Raw genomic sequence first — 19,252 nt, forward strand, 5'->3', positions numbered from 1 at the left:
TTCTGTGCATTTGAACTGTTTTCTATCTCGTGGAAGCTTTTAAACATTTCTTCGTGTAGAATTTAAACACGTTTTAGTGCATTTATTTCTGGGAGGTGTTTTGTTGTTCTTGTTGCATTCTTGAGTGCTATTGTCAATGGGATATTGTCTTCTGATGAATTTTCTAACTGCTTGCTGTTTATTCAGAGGGAGGCTATGTGTTTTTTTTTTTCCAGGGAAATTTTATTCATGTAGAAAGATATTAATTTTTTTGAAATTAATATTGCATTTAAGGTAGAAGTTTACACAGCAAATTAGGTTCCCATGTAACAGTTTCTACACAAACTGTTCACTGATATTGGTTACATTTTTCCCAATGCGCCATTATTCACATTCATTCCATTCTGGTTGTACCATTTCTATTTCTCTAATGTACCCACCCCTTTACCGTCTCATCTTCACTTCAGAGTAATTTTTGACCATTTGGTCTCCTGTAGATGATTTTTCTTAAAACACTATTTGTCTTGGGATGTTAATTTTGCAGCCAACCCCTTGGTGAAATCTCTGTTTGCTGTATTTTTAGGTTGCCTCTCTTGAATTTTCCAGGATCAATATATTTCATGTCCTCCTTAAATGGCTTACTTCTTTCTCTTACCTTTCATCAGCTAGAATCTCTCGAATAACAGTAGTAAGGATCCTTGTTGCTCCAGAATTTAACAGATGGAGTGGTTCCGTTGCTTCCAACTGTTACAGATGGTGCTGGTGTTTTGGCATGATGGGTGTGAGTATCCGTGTATAATTTTATCATATTAAGAAAGTAACCTTTCTAATTTAACGGAAGTTTTTGTAATGTATAGTAAGTTTTATCAAATGCCTTTTCAGCATCTATATGATGACCATGATTTTTCTCCTTTAATGTATTAATATAAAGTAAATTAAATGATGTCCTTACATTGAGCCATCCTTGCCACACTGTGCAAGTCTCACTTGGTTTTGGTGATTTCTTCTTTTAATGTCCTGGTTGAATTTTTACTTGGAGCCCTGGTGGCACAGTGGTTAAGCGCTTGGCTGCTAGCCAGAAGGTCAGTGGTTTGAACCCGCCAGCTGTTCCTCAGAATGATGTGGCAGTTTGCTTCTGTAAAGATTCACAGCCTTGGAAGCCCTAGGGGAGCAGAGTTCTACTCTGTCCTATACGGTTGTTATGACTCTGAATTGACTTGACAGCAGTGGGTTTTTTGGGGTTTGGATTTTATTTGCTAATATTTTATTTTGGGTTTTTGCATTTATTGTAAATGAAGTTGATCTGTGGTTTTCCTTCTTTGTGCTATAATTTCTGGCTTTGATAATAAATGTTCTACAGGCTTCCTTAGCCTTCCTAAAGGCTTGATAGACTTCACCCATGCCTGAGGTGGCCCCCACCCCCATGTGGTTTGGGGGAGGCAGTATCTTTCTTACAATTTTTCCAGTTTCTTCTAGTATAGTTACATATTTTCTCTTTTTAATACTTTTTGGTACTTCATTTCCCTAGAAAATATCCGTTTCCACCAGGTTTTCAAACTTGCTTGCATAGACAGTCTTTAGAGTTTCCCTATTTGCCCTGATTAGTTTAACACCTTCCCCCTCTCCCCAGTAAAACTTTTCAGTTAACGTAAGGCCACCATCTTATGGTTAATATATTTATTAAGCCTTTTACATGCTTCCAAGCTGATCTAAGAGAAACAAATTGTCTAAGACATATATCTCCCCACAAAGCCACTGAGGCAAAGGGAAGTTGCTGGAAGCACCCTCTGCAGCCAGCGGTCTAGGGTGCTTGTCCAGCCCTCTCCAGAATCCCAAATTCACTGGCCAGAAGACTTCAGGTGACCTCATTTCCACCCACTCTGTTTTAAAGGAATAATTGAGATGCAAGATGGGATAATAAAAGCTGACTCTGATTCTCCTAAGATGTATGCTGACCTGGTCAGCATCCTCCCTTGCTTAGACAATGGTCGAATGTGAAAATGGCCTGAGGCACTTTTTTCCTTTCCCATGTCTGCTGCAAAACTCAGGCCTTCACTCAATGGCCACACTTTCATTTGATTATAGCCCCAACACATGGCAAGAATGGGATTGATGGAGGTTTCTTCCAAGAAATGACTCACATGTTTTTCTCCTTGGGGTTAGACCTCAGTGTCAAGGAGGAAGTGGTACCTGCCTCCTTAGTCTCCCTCATCTTCCTCACTTACTTACCTTTTGTCTCCACCTTCTCGCTCACTCTTGACACTTCTGCCATATAAACAAGCTCCAGCAGTCCCCCTGCCCCAATTTTGGGGGGAACAAAAACTTCATTTGACCATCATATTGCCTTCCTTCCTTTTAATTTTTAAAATTTGTAATTATTATACAACCCATATTGTAATACTTACAAAGGAAACTTTAAAGGAGAAATGGCCATCTGCAATTACACCAGCCTTCATAGCTGAAAGATTTCAGTTTTTCTAGGTTCCCTTCTAGTTACTGTCCGTCTGCAGTTGTTCTTTTTATATATATATATATAATTTATTTTTGTTGTTTTTGAGAATATACACAGCAGAACATACACCAATAATTTCTACATGTACAATTCAGTGACATTGATAACATTCTTCAAGTTGTTCAACCATGCTCACCTCCTTTTCCGAGTTGTGCCTCCCCCGTTAACATCAACTCACTGCCCCTAAGCTTCCTATCTAACCTTTCGAGTTCCTGTTGTCAGTTTGATCCCATATATAAAAGCTCGGCTGCTAACCAAAAGGTTGGCCCTTCAAATCCACTGGGCATTTCTTGGAAGCCCTGGGAGGCAGTTCTACGCTGTCCCATAGGGTCGCTATGAGTCAGAATTGAGTCGACAGCAACAAGTTTGGTTTATTGGTTTAGACAGATTTTTAAAAACACAATACTCATGGCAGACATTCTTTGCTAGTTAAGCTAAGCTACTGTTTGGTTTTAAGAAGACTTCAGGGGATATTTTTGGTTTCAGGTTTAAAGATTATCTCAGGGCAATAGTTTCAGGGATTCATCTAGCCTCCATGGTCCCAGAAAGTCTGGATTTCACATCTGCTGTCATCGTTAGTGCAGATCTTATGCAATCTTGTTTCCTGATTCTGTTGTTGTTAGTTGCAATCGAGTCAGCTCCGACTCACGGAGACCTTACATACAACAGAACAAAACGTCGCCTGGTCCTGTGCCATTTTCATGATTGTTGGTATATTTGAGTCCATTATTATGGCTATTGTGTCACTCCATCTCATTGAGAGTTTCCCTGTTTATCACTGACCCTTCGTTTTACCAAACAGGATGTCCTTTTCTAGCAACTGGTCTTTTCCCATGACCTGTCCAAAGTAAGTGAGACGAAGTCTCAACATCCTCATTTCTAAGGAGCATTCTGGGTGTATTTCTTCTAAGACTGATTTGTCCATTCTTCTGACAGTCCACAGTATATTCAGTATTCTTTACCAACACCGCAATTTGAATGCATCAATTCTTCTTCTGTCTTCCCTTTTCATTGTCCAGCTTTCACACACATGTAAGGTGATTTGGGTCAGGCGCACCTTAATCATCAAAGTGACATCTTTGTTTCCTGCTTTACCTGGAGATTAATCTTTTTGTCATGTTACTACATTGGTATATGTTGGACTTTTTAACAGATGATTTCAAAATAATGCATCAAATTGGTGAACCAAAACTTTGAAACACCATTTCCCTGTTGGATGCTTATGACTTTTCATCATTTGAATAATGAGATTATTTTGAAATTTTTTTGGAATCTTTTATATTTCTATTCCCTCCCTTTTTGGATGATGTCTTAGGAGTGGGCTTATTAGGTTAAAGGAATGAATTGTTTTAAGGCTCTTGAAACACACTACTGATGTTATACTAACTGAAACTGCCAGCTACAGAATGTGAGGGTATGGTATGGGTTTTGCCAACAGCCTTACCAACTCTGGGTATTATTATTTACATATTTATTTTGCAAAGTAATAGATAAAATTATACATGGTTATTTCAATTCACATTTGATTACCAATAATGCTGTCTGTTTCCCCTCCCCCCTAATGTTTATTCCTCAATTGTATTTTTTCTCTTTTGAATTGCCTGCTTGTATCCTTTAACCAAATTATCTCATGGAGACTCCAGTTTTCTTATTCATTTGTACTTGCTCTTTATATACTGTAGACATGAATATTTATGGGTCTTTCGATTGAATTATTCCCCTTCCTGTTTTTTATTAAATTCTGTGTGTGCACGCACACACAAACGCAACTGCGAAGTGTTGATGTTGGCAGCTCCACCTTGAGAAGGGAGAACTATCTGTCCATCTTTGTGTCCCTGACAGTGCCCAGCCCACTGCTGTGTTCCAGGTAGACACTGACTGATGAGTTTGGGAGGCAGGTTGGAGAGGTTTCTGCAGTTTCCTGCCATTAAGCAGATAGAAACTAATAAGTTAGGTGGTTGCAGACTTCGGGCGCATCAGACTCTGAACTGCCTCAGCCCCTGCCCTGTGCCTTCCAGCTCATTTGCTCTCCATTGTGAACCATCTCCCCCCTAATATCCTGGGCTGAGTAGACACGTTTCTGGTCATGCACGAGATGGCTCAATGGGCATTTTAACGTGTATCAGGGAAAAAAACTAACAAGCACTAGCTGCTACGGAAAGAGCCCTGGTGGCACAATGGTTAAGCGCTCAGCTACTAACCGACGATCAATGGTTAGAACCCACCAGTGGCTCCATGGGAGAAAAGACCTGGTGATCTTCTCCCAGTAAAGATTACAGCCTAGGAAACCCTATGGGGCAGTTCTTCTCTGTCCTGTAGGGTTGCTATGAGCTGGATTCGACTGGATGGCACCCAACACCACCAGCACCTGCTATGGCTGGGGACATGGCTAGTGTTCACTTGACTCTCTTTCTTAAATGGTGGAATCTATGGCACGATGCTATTGCAAAAGCAGAAGTTCGTGGCCTGTGTAGAAGCTCAGACCAGTCCCAGTCTGGCCGTTTTGCTAGTTGTAAGACCTTGGGCAAGTCCCTTGAGCCTCAGTTTCTTCTTCTATTAAATGGGCTATTGGAATGTCTAAGAAAGGCACTCAGCAGTGCCTGGGCTCAGGGTCCCTTTACTGTAATAGGTAACAACAGGGCAGGTACTCGGTAAGTCAGATCACCCTCTTCCTCCCCACAGGAGTGTGGGAATGTACATGACTGGCTTCCCCAGCCCCACTCACCCTGGAGTCTCTTCTAAACTCTCTTGAGCCCCTGCTGTGGGGAGGCCAGGAGTCTGGCATCTGGCCTTCCAGTCACCCCCCTCCTCTTGGCTCACACTTGGTTCCCTTTGCTCTGGAATCTGGACCCTCTGAGCTTGGGGCAAAGCCTTGGGATGGAGGGGGCTGGCGCCAGGCCCCTGCTGGCGGGCAGATGTCACAGAACCCCCACCTCCTCCATCTCTCTAGGGGTGGGGTAGGCCCAGCATCAGATCACATGTTCTGGGGTTCAGCCAGCTTTATTTTCCAGTCAAAAACACAGGAAGAGCACGTCCACCTCCTCCCCTACTCGCAATTACAAAGTAAAAAATTTTGAACACTGTATCCTCAGGGCTTGAGTTCTGGGGTGCACTTACCACATGTCTATGGAAACCTACCCTTCAAAAAAAAAAAACCCTTCAAGAGCTCCCGAAATGTTCAATTCCAGTGTATGCACCCCAAATAGGGAGGTTACTCAACCTGGTTCCTGATGAAGGGACTTGGGACCATTAGTTCCCCTAAAGGACCCTCGTGCCTCAGGAGAGACCCCTACAGCAGGTAGAGGAAGCCAACCCCCAGGTGGCTGTTGGACAGAAGGGGACACAGCCAGGAAGAGCCCTGCTGTGTGTCACCCTCTGCAGGCCCAGCCCAGGGCATGTGTGGAGGCATCAGAAATTACAGATGAGAAGTAAATATCTTAGCAAGTGCTGGAGGCAAACTCCCTTCCGGGGGTGAGGGCAGGTGGCCAGGCTGTCCCCTAGTTTCCAGTGTAGGTACTAAGGATGCAGAGTTACCCAGACCAGGTGGCGAGTCCCTGTAACCGGAAGCATTCTGAAAGCAATGACAGCAGCTCTTTTTTTCCTTGGACTGGAGCAGGTTCGGTTTTCTCAGAGCTTCCTGGCATTTCGTGAGGGTGGTTCTGCCCCGGCCAAGAATCTTGACCTTGCTGAGAGTCAGATATTGCAGCTGGGATTGTGGTAGAAGGTGAATGATTTTGATGTCTTTGGCAGCCTGGAGCTGGCTTAGGCAAAAGCTCAACCTGTAATGAGAACAGGAGAGAAGTCAGGCTGTGCTCAGGGTCCAGAGGAGAGGGTGTCCAACTGTTCTACCCTGGGATGCGCCAAGGCCCCTGTTACAGCCTGGCCCCTCTGCAGGCCCAGCAGTGTCTCCCATCACCCTCTCCCCTTTTTGTAAGAGTGTCAGGGATGGTTCCATGGCTCTCTGCCTCTGCGGGGCGTTGTGAGTGCAGTGGGTGCATGAGCCGCTCAGAAGTTGAACAAGCATCTACTGAAGGCTCAGGCAGTGTCAGGCCCTGCTGTGGGCCCCCTGGAGACAGGAGACTTAAGACCTGGTCTCTGCCTGAAGGGCGTCCCTAGCTAGCCTAGTGAGAGGACAGAACCTCAGCACACTGGGATTTGGGAACATAGGATGCACCTGAGTTAGTGGAGGGGGGTCAAGGGAAGGTCTTGGAGGTGATGCCTGACCTTCAAAGGACTGACAGGTGAGGCTTGTTAGTCCTTTGAAGGTCATCTTTTTTCCCTCTGACACTGTTATCTTTGCTCTAGTTTCACTACTTGTCTTGGTGTGGATTTCTTTTCTTCTTAGTTGTTTTATTGTGGTAAAAATACAGTAACAAAACATTTGCCAATTCAACATTTTTACATACAAATCAGTGACACTGATTATGTTACCATGTTGTGCAACCATCACCACTATCCTTTTCCAGATTATTCCACCACCTTTAACAGAATGACTTCTCCTCTCTCCACTCCCTCCCACCCCCAGTAACCACTAATCAACTTTGGTCTCTACAGATTTGCCAATTCCAGAGACTTCATATCAGTGGGCTCATACATTTGTCCTTTTGTGATTGATTGGTTATACTCAGTATGTTTTCAAGGTTGGTCCATATTGTAGCAAGTATCAGGACTTCACTCCTCTTGATGGTTGAGTAATATCCCACTGTATGTAGATACAAGGAACCCTGGTGGCACAGTGGTTAACTGCTCAACTGCTAACTGAAAGTTGCATGTTTGAACCCACCAGCCACTCCGTGGGAGAAAGATGTGTCAGTCTGCTTCCATAAAGACTTACAGCCTTGGAAATCCTATGGGGCAGTTCTACGGTGTCCTACAGGGTCGCTATGAGTCGGAATCGACTCAGCAATGTTTTTTTTTTTCTGTATGTAGATACATTTTGTATATCCATTCATCTGTTGATGAACATTTGGGTTATTTCCACCTTTTGGCTACAATGAATACTGGTGTTTGCACGCCTGCTTTCAGTTCTTCTGGGTATAAACCAAGGATTGGGATTGCTAGGTCACATAGTGGCTCTATGTTAACTTTTTGAGGAACCATCAAACTGTTCTCCACAGCAGCTGCACCATTTACAATCCCAGCAGCAGTGGAGGAGGGTTCCAATTTCTCCATATCCTTGCCAAAAGTTGTTATTTTCTGGTCATAGCCAGGTGTGGACTTATTTATCTTGCTTGGAATTTATTGGACTTCCAGAATCTGTGGATTCCTCACCATCCTCTTCAAATATTGCATCTACTTCATTCTCCCTTTTGCTTTGGGAATGCCAACCAAATGAATGTTACACGTTTCACTCTATGATCTTTGTCTCTTACTTTCATCTATATTTTCCATCTCTTTGTCTCTGTGCTGCATTCTTAGTTTCTTTTGATCTATCTTCTAGTTCACTAGTTACTTCTTTAATGATGTCTAAGGTATGCCTGACCCAAGGCATGCTATTTTCAATCACCTCATATGCATGTGAAAGCTGGACAATGAATAAGGAAGAACAAAGAAAAATTGATAGTTTTGAATTATGGTGTTGGCAAAGAATATTGAATAAACTATGGACTGCCAGAGCAATGAACACATCTGTCTTAGAAGTACAGCCAGAGTGCTCCTTAGAAGCAAGGATGGAGAGACTTCATCTCATGTACTTTGGACATGTTATCAGGAGGGACCAGTCCCTGGAGAAGGACATCATGCTTGGTAAAGTAGAGGGTCAGTGAAAAAACAGAAAGACCCTGAATGAGATGGATTGACACAGTGGCTGCAACAATGGGCTCAAACCTAGCAAGGATTGTGAGTATGGTGCAAGACCAGGCAGTGTTTCGTTCTGTTGTCTATCAGGTCACTAGGAGTTGGAGCCAACTCAACAGCACCTAACAACAACAGTGCATGGTTTAAAACCCATCTGCTAAATTCTAAATTTCAGTCATTATCCTTCATAGTTTTATAATGTCTTTTTTTGGTTCTTTTTCAGATATATTGTACGTTTAATAATTTCTAGTTCTTGGCCAAAATCTACAGTCTGTGTCTGATAAACTCAATATCTGAATCCCTTGAGTTTGTGCCTGTTCATGCTGGTTCTTGCTCTTAGGGTTTCATCTATTATGTTTTAAAAATTATTTGTAGAAATAACTTGAGGCCTAGAATGGAGGATGATTCTTCAACTGCTTTTTCCAGGTGTCTAGTTTTTAGTGATACTAGCAGTCTGAATTCCAAGCTTCAGATTCTCTAGACTCGAAGCCAGGCCTGGCCTGTGTAGGACTGGTTTACTTGTAGCTCACCCTCACTCCTAGGGTTCAGCATTTTGGGGGCATGATCCAGAGTGAGTGATGGCTAATTAGGTCCCCAGCTTGGCTGGTATGAGATTCTGATTTAACATCCTAATCCTACCAGCACAGCTAGCCTTTCCTCTGCCGCTTCAGGATCGGCAAATACCTACTCACGGGGCAAATCTGTCGTAAAGTGCTGGGCTCTTTTGATTTCTGTCCTCCCTTGGATTTTGAGCAAGATGCTTTTAACATGCCATTTTCTCTGGCTTATCCAGCTTTCTCAGATGCCCCACCAGGAGGGTGGTTCTGAATTACCTACTTCAGTATAAACCCATTGCCATCGAGTTGATTCCGGCTCATGGTGACCCTATAGGACAGAGTAGAACTGCCAGCCTTATAGTTAGCAGCTATAGCTCTTAACTACTGCGCCACCAGGGCTCCTACTTCAGTATATTGATGTTAAATACCATCCTTTGATTCCAGGGATTAATCCCAGGTGGTCATGATGTTTCATTAGCTGTTTGTTTGAACATTTAGAATTTGGTTTACTAATACAGTGAAGCCTGCGAGAGCCAGAACTCAACAGGACTGCCTTGTTTTTCCGGGTCTTAAAGCTTTCTGCCTTTGATGGTACAATCTCACCACTTTTATATCACTCGTTTTAGCGAAAAATATTTGCGTTCTCCTCCTCTGACACGTTTCCACCTTACATAGGTCCTGGCTTTCCCAAGTTTTATCTTATGTGTATTGCAGGACTTTTGTATCTGTGTTCAAGCATGCAGTTGGCTTCTACTTTCCCTCTCTTTTATGATCCTTGTGGGGTTTTGGTATCCTAATACTAACTTCACTAAAATTGGGTGGGGAGAGGCAAGTTTCCTTTTTCTATTTTTCTATTCTGCAACAGCTTCGGGAAATTTTTCTCAAAGACTTTTTAATCTGAAATGATAGATTCAGAGGAAGTTGCAAAGTAGCAGAGAGAGGTCCTGCATACCTCTCGTCCAGTTTCCCCAGTGGTTACATCTGACGTAATTATGGGACAATGTCAAAACTCAGAAACTGACATCTCAGAAACTGACATTGGGAGCGTATGTGTGTATAGTTCTATGTCATTTTATCACATGTATAGATTTGTGTAACCGCCACCACAGTCAGGACACAGAGCAGGTCCGTCATCACTTAGAGACTCCCTCATCCTACTCCTTTACCTACTCCCCAACCCGTCAGCTACTAATTTGTTCTCAATATTCATAATTGGGTCACTTTAAGAATGTTATGTAAATGGAATTATACAGTACGTGACCTTTTAAGATTGGCTTTTTTCACTCAGCATAATGCCCTTAAGATCCATCCAAGTTGTTGTGTGTGACAACAGTTGATTTCTTGTTACTGCTGAGGAGTCGTCCATGGTATGAATGTACCGGAGTTTGTTTAACCGTATAGCAACTGGAGGGTGCTTTGGGTGTTTCCACTTTTGGGCTATAACAAATAATGCTTCTACCGACAGTTGTGTACAAATTTGTGTGTGAACACAGGTTTTAATCTTCCTAGGGTAAGATAACCCACCAGCAGCAGCACGGAAGAAAGCCCTGGCAAACTCTTCTGTAAAGATTACAGCCAAGAAAACCCTACGGAGCAGTTCTACTCTGTAACCTGTGGGGCTGCCATGAGTTGGAATCGACTCCACGGCGGCTGACAACACCCGGATAAACGCCCAGGAGTGCACCTGCTGGACTTCATCTTAAGTGTGTTTAGTTTTTTACAATATTTCCATTCTGTTTTGTTTCCATTAATCTAGTTTCCCTGCCCCCTTTCCTCCTCATCTTTGTTTTTAGGTAGTTGCTGACCATTTGATCTCATTGAGGTGATTTTTTTAAAGGAGCACAGTACTTACAGGTGATATTATTTTCTGGGCCAATTTGTTATTTAGCTACCAGGTGACCTCAGGGGTTATTTTCAGTTCAAGGTTCGAAGAGTATCTCAGGGCAGTAGTCTCGGAGAGTCCTCCAAACTCAGCCAGTCCAGTAGGTCTGGCCTTTTTTTTTTGGGGGGGGGGGGTCTGTTTTTTGGGTTTTTTGTTTGTTTTTAGGAATTTGAGGTTCTGGTCCACATTTTTCTCTCATCAGGGTTCTTCTGTTGAGTCCCTGATTAGAATGGTGGGTAGTGGTAGCTGGGCACCATCTAGTTCTTCTGGTCACACAGTAGGTGAGGCTATAGTTCGTGTAGACTATTTGTCATTTAGTGACTTTTTAAAAATCTTTACTGGATCTGTAGTTTTGACCTCTTGCTCATTCCTAACATTTTTTGTTAAAAAGCTTCTCTGTGGTTCATTTCTTTCCTATTTCATTCATATATCTTGATTTCTCCCTTCTGCTTTCCTGGGTCACACCAGGGATCAGCAAATTTTGTACTATCTGGGCTTTTACAGAAACAGTTTAGCCTTTGCAGGCTACACAGTCTCCGTCTCAACTACTTGCCTCTGCTGTTGTGTGAAAGCAGCCGTGGGCAGTACATAAGCCAATGGGCGTGGACAGGCTCCTTTAGGGAGGCCCACTCAGACACATCGGTGCTGAAAACTGATTTCATCCTTAATCTTAATAGTTAAATACCCAGTTCAAACCTATTTTGATGTTTTAGTTTCTTAGCGCTGCTATAACAGAAATACACAAGTGGGTGGTTTTTTTTAAGAGGCTAGAAATCTGAATTCAGGGCACTGGCTTTAAGGGAAGGAAGATCGTTGTGTCTTTTCAGTGCTTAATCTGCTCTTTTATATCTCAAGGGTGATAGGATTATGTTAATTAGGGTGTGTTTTAAACCAATTTCCAGATGGGATTACATCCACAGGTATAGGGATTTAGGATTTACAACACATATTTTTGGGGGACAGAACTCAATTCATAATGCTTGACAATTATTTTCTTGTAATGCTTTAAAGATTTATTCCACTCTCTTCTGTTGTTGCTGGTTGGAGAGTGTTGTCTATTTTCAAGGAACAAAAAGTAATCTCTTTTCCTTCCTCTCTGGTAGCTTTTAGGACCTTTGCTTTTGTTTTTCTGCAGTCTCACTCTGCTGTGTCTTGCTGTGGGTTTATTTATAGTATTTGGAATACTTTCAAGGAGCCCTGGGGGCACAATGTTTAAGCACTTGGCTGTTAACCGAAAGATCGGTGGTTTGGACTCACAAGCTCCTCCACGGGAGAAGGATGTGGCAGTCTGCTTCTATAAAGATTACAGCCCTGGAAGCCCTATGAGGCAGTCCTACTGTCCTATAGGGTTGCCATGAGTTGGAATCAACTCAACGGCAATAGGTTTGGGATACCTTCTGCTTCCTGAATCTAAGGATTCATGTGTCTGAACTATATTTCCCCGTTCTGGAATTCCTGTTAGACATGTTTGTTGTCCTCGAGTTGAGTACGACTCACAGCGACCCCAGGTGTGCAGAGTAGAACTGCTCCATAGGGTTTTCAAGGCTGTGACCTTTCGGAAGCAGATCGCTACTAGACCTTTCTGCCAAGTTAGACGCTCTCATTTCAGTCTCCCTCTTTCATACATTCCATTTATTAATTTTCTCTTCTGCTCTTGAGCCTATGTGTTAAATTTTAAATTTCAGTGAATGTTTTTCATTTCTAGAAATTATTTTTAGGAGTATGCTTATCATTTTATCCAGTTTCTTTTTTTTATATCTTTAATAGTTTCAATAGTTTCAGACAGCCACTAATTCTATCATCTGATGTTCTTGGGGGTCTGCTCCTGTCATTAGGGAGCCCTGGTGGTACCCCGGTTAAGCACTAGGCTGCTAACCGACAGGTAAGCAGTTTGAACTCACCAGTTGCTCTGAGGGAGAAAGGTGTGGCAGTCTGTTTCCACAGATTTACAGCCTTGGAAACCCTGTGGGGCAGTTCTACTCTGTCCTAGAGGGTTGCTGTGAGTTGGGATCGACTCAGTGGCAATGGATTTTGGGTATTCCTGTTTCTTAGTGCTGCTGTAACAGAAAGTTATTTTCTCATAGTTTAGGAGACTAGGAGTCTGAAATCAGGGCACCGACTCTAGAAGACTCTTTCTCTGTCCTCTCTGAGGGAAGATCTTTGTCTCTTTCAGCTTCTATTCCTCAATTTCTTGGTGGTCTTCATGTGGCATCTAGCATCCCTATCTTCCCTGTTTGTGCTTGCTTCTGTGTGTGATCTGCTCTTTTTATATCTCAAAAGTGATTAACATAACAAAGAAAACCCTAATCTCAGTGACTGTACCCACAGGTATAGGGATTAGGATTTACAACACATATTTTTGGGGACACAATTCAATCCATAACCACCCCCATGCCTGTTTGGTGGGCTTTAGCTGTGGGAACCCTGCACAGCGTTGGTGGAAAGGTATGTCCCAGGGGTTTGCGGACATCGCAAGGGGTGTACGTTCAAACCCCCTAAGGGTAGGTATGTGATTGTAAATTTTCAGGAGGTACCTTTTTACCATCCTGTCCCCTAGAGTTCTTGTCTCCTTGGCCGCAGGGCTTTCTAGACCTGGCTGGGTGGGCGTCTTTTGCTCTTTCTTATTAAGTACTCCTTTGGACATTTTTTTTTTTTTTTTGGACATAACTTGGTTTTGACTCTTAGCACATGGTATGACAATGGAGCTGTCCTCCCTGGCCTGGGCTAAGACAAAGGAACTGGCTTTCCCTCTGGGATGGGAAGCAGAGGTCAGCCCAGACACGGGGAGAGTGGTACTGGCTGGGACAGCTTACCGCAGTATGGAGGAGTGTCCAGGGGCACAAAGCCCCGGGCACACAGGTGGACATAGGCAGCCGCGAGGCTGCAGGCAGGCTGGAGTTCCTGGGGGCCGCAGGTGTCCTGGAGGCACAGGCTGAGGAATGGGGTGGGGTCCACCTGAAATCCAGCAGCACAGTCATGTCCCTGCCCACTGTCCCTCAGGAGGAACACAGGCTGGATCAGGACATGGGTCCATCTGCTCAGTGGCCTCCCTGGGGTCCAGGCGCAGCCGCACTCACCACACTGAAGCAGCTCCCCAGGCTGGAGTGGGGATCCTGGAAGAGGGCCCGGCAGATGGGGCTTGGCCCTAGGCACACCTGCAGAGGCTTCTCGGGGCTCTTGCAGTCACCACCCACCTGAAGGGACACACACAGGCTCAGGCCTTTTCTCTCTCAGGCAGGCTTGGACAGGGGCATCCGCCCCGACCCTGGGCTTTGCTCAGGTCTGCAGCCAGTCGCCACACATACTTCTGTCTCTCCCCCCACCACGGAGTCCTGATAAGTCAGTCACAGGTCCCAGGGAATAGGGGCTGCTGAGCTACCCACTGGGCTTGGGGCCACCTCTTTCAGCTCACCTGCCAGGCTTGGGTGAGCTCCTCCAGGCCACTGGCCCTTGTGCCATCCGGCAGCATCAGCTCATCATCTGCCTCATTGTTGTTGGTGCCCAGTAAGCCGGCAGAGACACCTGTGGGATGGGTGTGGTGGACAGGGCGGGCCGTGCACTCTTATGCTTTTTCCGCCAGGACGTGTGTGCGTGGGGTGAGCATAAGGCACACAGGGCTGGCAGAGTCTCACCCCTCCCGCCCACCCTGCCTTTGTACCTCCATTAGAGGCAGAGAAGACAGGAGAGAAAGGGACTGCAGATGCCACTCGTGCCCCCCCCCCCCCCAGCCCCACAACGGCCTGGCTGCTAGCTCTTAACAGGCATTCTGTGGCCCAGGGCACAAGTGTTTCTGGGGCTGCCTGGCCCGATAGAGGGGGGAAGCTGAGAGTTAGTCTCACACCTGAGTGGCATCCCCCAAAGGGTGGCAGACTATGGGGTCCGAGAGCTCCAGGTGCAAATCCCGGCTCTGCAGTGAGGGTGCGTGACTAAGAGCGCCTATAAATGGGATCCTCACCATGAGGACTAGATGAGGCTCAGTATGCAGTCAACAAGGGAGTGCCCCACCCCGGAAGGGATCAAAGTGGAGACATGGACTTTGAGGGTCATCCTTCCAATCCAGAGCCGCTTGGAATGTTGTCTTGGTTCAGGTTGGGAGCCCCCAAGGAGGAGTAGCTGGCTGAGAGAGGCTCACAAGGGTGGCAAGAATGCTGCTCCTGGAACCCGTCACCCCAGCACTGGGATACAGGGTAAAGAGGCTGCCCACCAGGCCCAGACCCACCGTGGCGCCAGAGGTCCAGTGTCAGGCTGCAGAGGCTGGCTTGGGTGTCACAGGAGACGGAGACACCGTTCTCACCAGCCAGCTCGATCCTAGGGGCATCCCTCCTCGTTGTGGCAGGAGGCAAATCGGGGTCCAGACAGTGCTCCCCAGGTGGGGAGGGGTTGTACAGCTGGTACGTCTGTGGGCAGATGGGGGATGAGTAGGATGGCCAGCCTCAGGCTCCGGGGCATGGCTGGCAGCTGGCAGGGTCTGCCCCCAGGGCCTCGCCTGTGGGCCTGAGAGGAGACTGCCCAGAGTGGACCGCCCAGCTTCAACCACTGAGCGCTGGGTCAGTGGGGAACATAAAGGAACTTTAGGTAAAATGCCACCCCCTGGGGGCATGCAATAAGACCACTTACTGTTTGTCTCTTTACAAATTCACCTGCTCTAAGTGCTGCCTTGAGTTTTGTTTGAGGTGCATAGCTGCCTGAGCTCAGCTTTTCTCCAGTGATGGCCCCTTATTCTCTCGGTACCAGAACAGTCTAACAACACTGTCAACATGCCCAAGTGTCTATTGTTTTTAAAACTCCCTCCAGCTAGCCATCTCTCAGTCTTCCTGACAACAAAATTCCCTTGAGGGTCCCTTCCTTCCCAAGTCAACATTTTCAGCTCCTTTTCCTCTTCTACCCCCACGGCTTCACCAAAGCTGTACCTGTCAGTCACCCAGGCCCCTGGGTGGCCTCATTAGCGTCAGACCCTCTCTTCCATTCACTGCCTGTGAGTCCTGCTCAGCCTCTTGGGGGCCTCAGACCCATGACTTTAAAATCCACCTCAACATGGCCGCTCCCACACATCAGGCTCTGGACCCACGAATGCCATTGTGCTGTCTGCTGGTCTCTGAGCCCCTCAAGCTGAACGTGTCCAAGTCTGAGTTTTGCCCCCTCCCCCGACCATCACCATCTTGCTAAATGGCACATTACTGCCACTAACCCAAAAACCCCAGTCACCTCTGACTTCCTTCCCTCTCACATGCACTTCAAGTTCCCTGGGGGGGCGGGGGGGTGGTATTCCCCAAAACACATCCTGAAACAGACCCATTCTCACTTGTAGCAGTGCTGTGACCTCCTACCTGGTTTTCAGGCTCCAACCTGGCCCCCAACAGTCAAATCCCCCAAAGTGGCCAGAGTGAAATTTTAAAACACAACCTTCTTCCATAACACCCTCAAACAGCTTCCAATCCCTTGGAGAGTAAAATCTGAACCTTGGCCAAGCCACACCAGCCTTGTTTCTGCTCATGAATACAGCACACCTCAGGGCCTTTGCACCTGCCAGTCCTCTGCCTGGCACACCCTTCCCACAGGCGGTGGCAGAGCTGGCTCCTTCATCGTTTGGGGACCAGCCCAATTGTCACTTCACTGGAGGTATGACTTTCCCTACCTAGTGTCTAAGACCGGCCTTCACCCAGATACCCTGAAATGATCTTGTCTACCTTGTACTTCCACCGCCTGTTTGTCAGTGTGTTGTACTGTGGTGACTTGCATGCTGCTATGACACTGGAAGCTATGCCACTGGGATTCAAATAACAGCAAGGTCACCCATGGTAGGCAAGTTTCAGCAGAGCTTCCAGACTAAGACAGAAGGAAGGCCTGGCAATCTACTTCCAAAAATGAGCCAATGAAAGCCCTTTTATGGATCACAACAGAATACTGTCTGATATAGTGCTGGAAGATGAGCCCCCTAGTGGCCACAACAATCACGCATACAACAATCATGCATACCAACAACTACAAAGACAGTGCAGGACCTGGCAACACTTGGTTCTAATGTACGTGGGGTCGCCATGATTCAGAGCTGACTGAAAAGCAACAACCATAAGAAGAACTGGAGTTCCCAATTTACCAAGTAATTATGCTTAAGCGCTCACCTCGTTAATCTGGCCTTGCTGTTGTACGCAGGGTCACTGTGAGTTGCAGCAAACTCAGTGGCAACTAACACCACCACCCTATACTTATATTCTACTTCTCGCATGAGATGGGGACAGGCTGGTGCATGTCCCAGTGGCTGCTTGCAAAGCCTGCATCACCCCATTTAACCTTCTCACCAACTGTGCCCTTGTCTCCATTTAAAAGACGAAAAAGCCGAGGCCTGATATCAGATGGCTTGTCAGTGGTACACAGAGCAAGGATTTTATTTGAATCCAGCCTGTCCAATTTCAAAGCCTACACTCACTGTCAAGGGGGTACCCACAAAGTCACATGGATACCGGTCTCAAGAGGCAGCGCTGTCTCCCCTACCATCTGCCCCTGGTCACCAGGCCCCTCCTGCTCTTGTATACTCACCTTCAGGTCAGGATAGAAGATGAGGGCTGTGTGGTTCAGCTCCACAGACAGGGACGTGAGCCCTGAGCTTGCCCGGCTCAGCATCAGGGAGAAGGCATTGTGAGTGAAGTCCTTGGCCAGCAGCAGCCTGCCGCATCGGGCACCGAGGCCCCACACCTGGCCATCAAAGGTCACCACATACCTGGTCCCAGCCACCACGGCGTGGTCTAGGAAGAGGAGCCAAGGCAGGGTGAGCAGGGCCACTGTGTCCCCCTGTAGGATGTCCAGGCTGCTCTGGCTCTCTCTGCTCTGTGGGCAGGGACTTTGTGGACAACCCACGGGTCCTGTAATCCCAGGTCTCCCCCAGCCCCAGTTGCCAGGCCCCAGGAACGTCAGAGCTACAAAATGACCTGCACTCTAGGGCCTCCCTGAGATGAAGGAGGCCATAAAAAGGAATGAAGTTCTGATACCTGCTACAACTTGGATGACCCACTAAAACATTATGCTGAGGGACAGAAGCCAGACAGAAAAGGCCACATGTAGTATGATTCCATGTACATAAAATGTCCCGGATAGGTGACTCCATAGAGACAGAACACAGATGGGTGCTTTCCAGATGCTGGGGGGGATAAGGAGACTGAGGGTGGCAACTGAGGGGTGCAGGTGTTTTTAGGGTAATGAGAATGTTCTAGAATTGACTGTGGTGGTGTATGTACAAATCTGTAAATATATTGACAAAAGCCATTGAATTGTATACTTCAAATAAGAGGACTGTATGGTACATGAGGAGAGGACATGAACACCCCCCCCACACACTGTACCCCACTCCTTAGCAAGTCCAGGTGCCAGCAGCTCCCCCAAGAACTTGAGTCCTCCCATTAAGGGCTTGGGCTCAGACTACCTCATGCCTGTTATCTATATGAACAGGCAAGCTGCAGTGTCTACTTCACAGAGGAGGAGACTGCGGCCCAGAGAGGGCAGATGACTTGCCCAGGTCACACAGCAGGCATGGAACTGGATGCAAACACCCCAGGCACCCAGCCTGCAGAGCTGTGTCCAGGCCCCCTCAGCTCTTGGCTGCAGGCCCTGCCTGCTCAGCCAAGGAGTCTGGTTCCCATTAGTGGCCTTGGCTTCCTGGTGGATTGGAGGCTTGCCTTTTTTTCTCCAGCAGGGTCAGTGGGAGGGAGCTGGCCTGGTGCCCTTCACCACTCTCCTCACCCCTCTGCTGGGCCCTAGACTCAGGCTCTTAAATCTTGGACAAGAAGCCTACTCTGTAGCCTTAGCCCTAGTTCTAGTCCCATATGATATTGGGATGTCTGGTAACCTCTGGGCCTCGGAGGGGGACCAGAATGGAGACCTCCCCGCTCCCCCTCCCCTCCGGCCTCAGTCCAGCCCTGCTGGGCTCTGAGTCTACCAGGCTTCCTGTACCACCAGGAAATGGCCCACAGGGTGGATGGGTCCTGGGCCAGTAGGACTCACATTCCAAGGGGCTCTCTAGCAGGCGGCTCTTGAGTCTGTAGTACTCAGCCAGCATGTTGGCCCTATACAGGTCCTGGAGTGGCTGCAGCAGCTTCTCCTCAACCAGGTAGCTGGCCACCTGGGCCAGGTCCAGGGGCTCGTCCCCTGCCGGCAGCAGCGGCAGCGTCACCACCACAAGTCGGTTCCTGGGGAAACATGGTGGGGCTGAGGGACCCACAGCAAGCAGCTGTGCCTTTCTAAGCCTCACATTTCTTAGCTGTGGAACGGCCAAGAGGGGGCCCAAAATGATACCACTTTATCAGTGACCATTTTAGGGAGGGAACTGTCTTTGTTCTGGAAAGTTTTTGTTCAGGAATTCAGAGCCAAGGAACCAGGGGCAATGGGTCAACTCTGACAATTCCCAAACTACTCTCCTGCCCAGGTCTCACCCTTGAATGCCAGCTGCCTACTGGGCATCTTCACTGGGGTGTCTTGATGGTGCCTCAAACCAAACATATCCAGAAAGGAACTTCTGACACCCTCCCCAGGGCA

General features: G+C 46.8%; 1 protein-coding gene across 1 annotated transcript in view; it reads right to left on the minus strand.

Moving 5' to 3' along the window:
• Positions 1–5,651: 5,651 nt before the first annotated feature.
• LOC126087495 (uncharacterized) overlaps positions 5,652–19,252 on the minus strand; it is a 153,667-nt gene continuing 140,066 nt past the window's right edge. The window contains exons 66-72 of the mRNA XM_049905028.1: positions 18,722–18,906; positions 17,264–17,469; positions 14,946–15,123; positions 14,139–14,248; positions 13,804–13,920; positions 13,540–13,681; positions 5,652–6,270 (exon numbers count right to left, since the gene is read on the minus strand). Coding sequence (XP_049760985.1) covers positions 6,266–6,270; positions 13,540–13,681; positions 13,804–13,920; positions 14,139–14,248; positions 14,946–15,123; positions 17,264–17,469; positions 18,722–18,906 — 943 coding nt within the window. The 3' untranslated portion in view covers positions 5,652–6,265. The remainder of the gene's footprint in view (positions 6,271–13,539; positions 13,682–13,803; positions 13,921–14,138; positions 14,249–14,945; positions 15,124–17,263; positions 17,470–18,721; positions 18,907–19,252) is intronic.

Source organism: Elephas maximus, chromosome 12, assembly GCF_024166365.1.
Source record: "Elephas maximus indicus isolate mEleMax1 chromosome 12, mEleMax1 primary haplotype, whole genome shotgun sequence".
Classification (NCBI taxonomy): Eukaryota; Metazoa; Chordata; class Mammalia; order Proboscidea; family Elephantidae; genus Elephas; species Elephas maximus.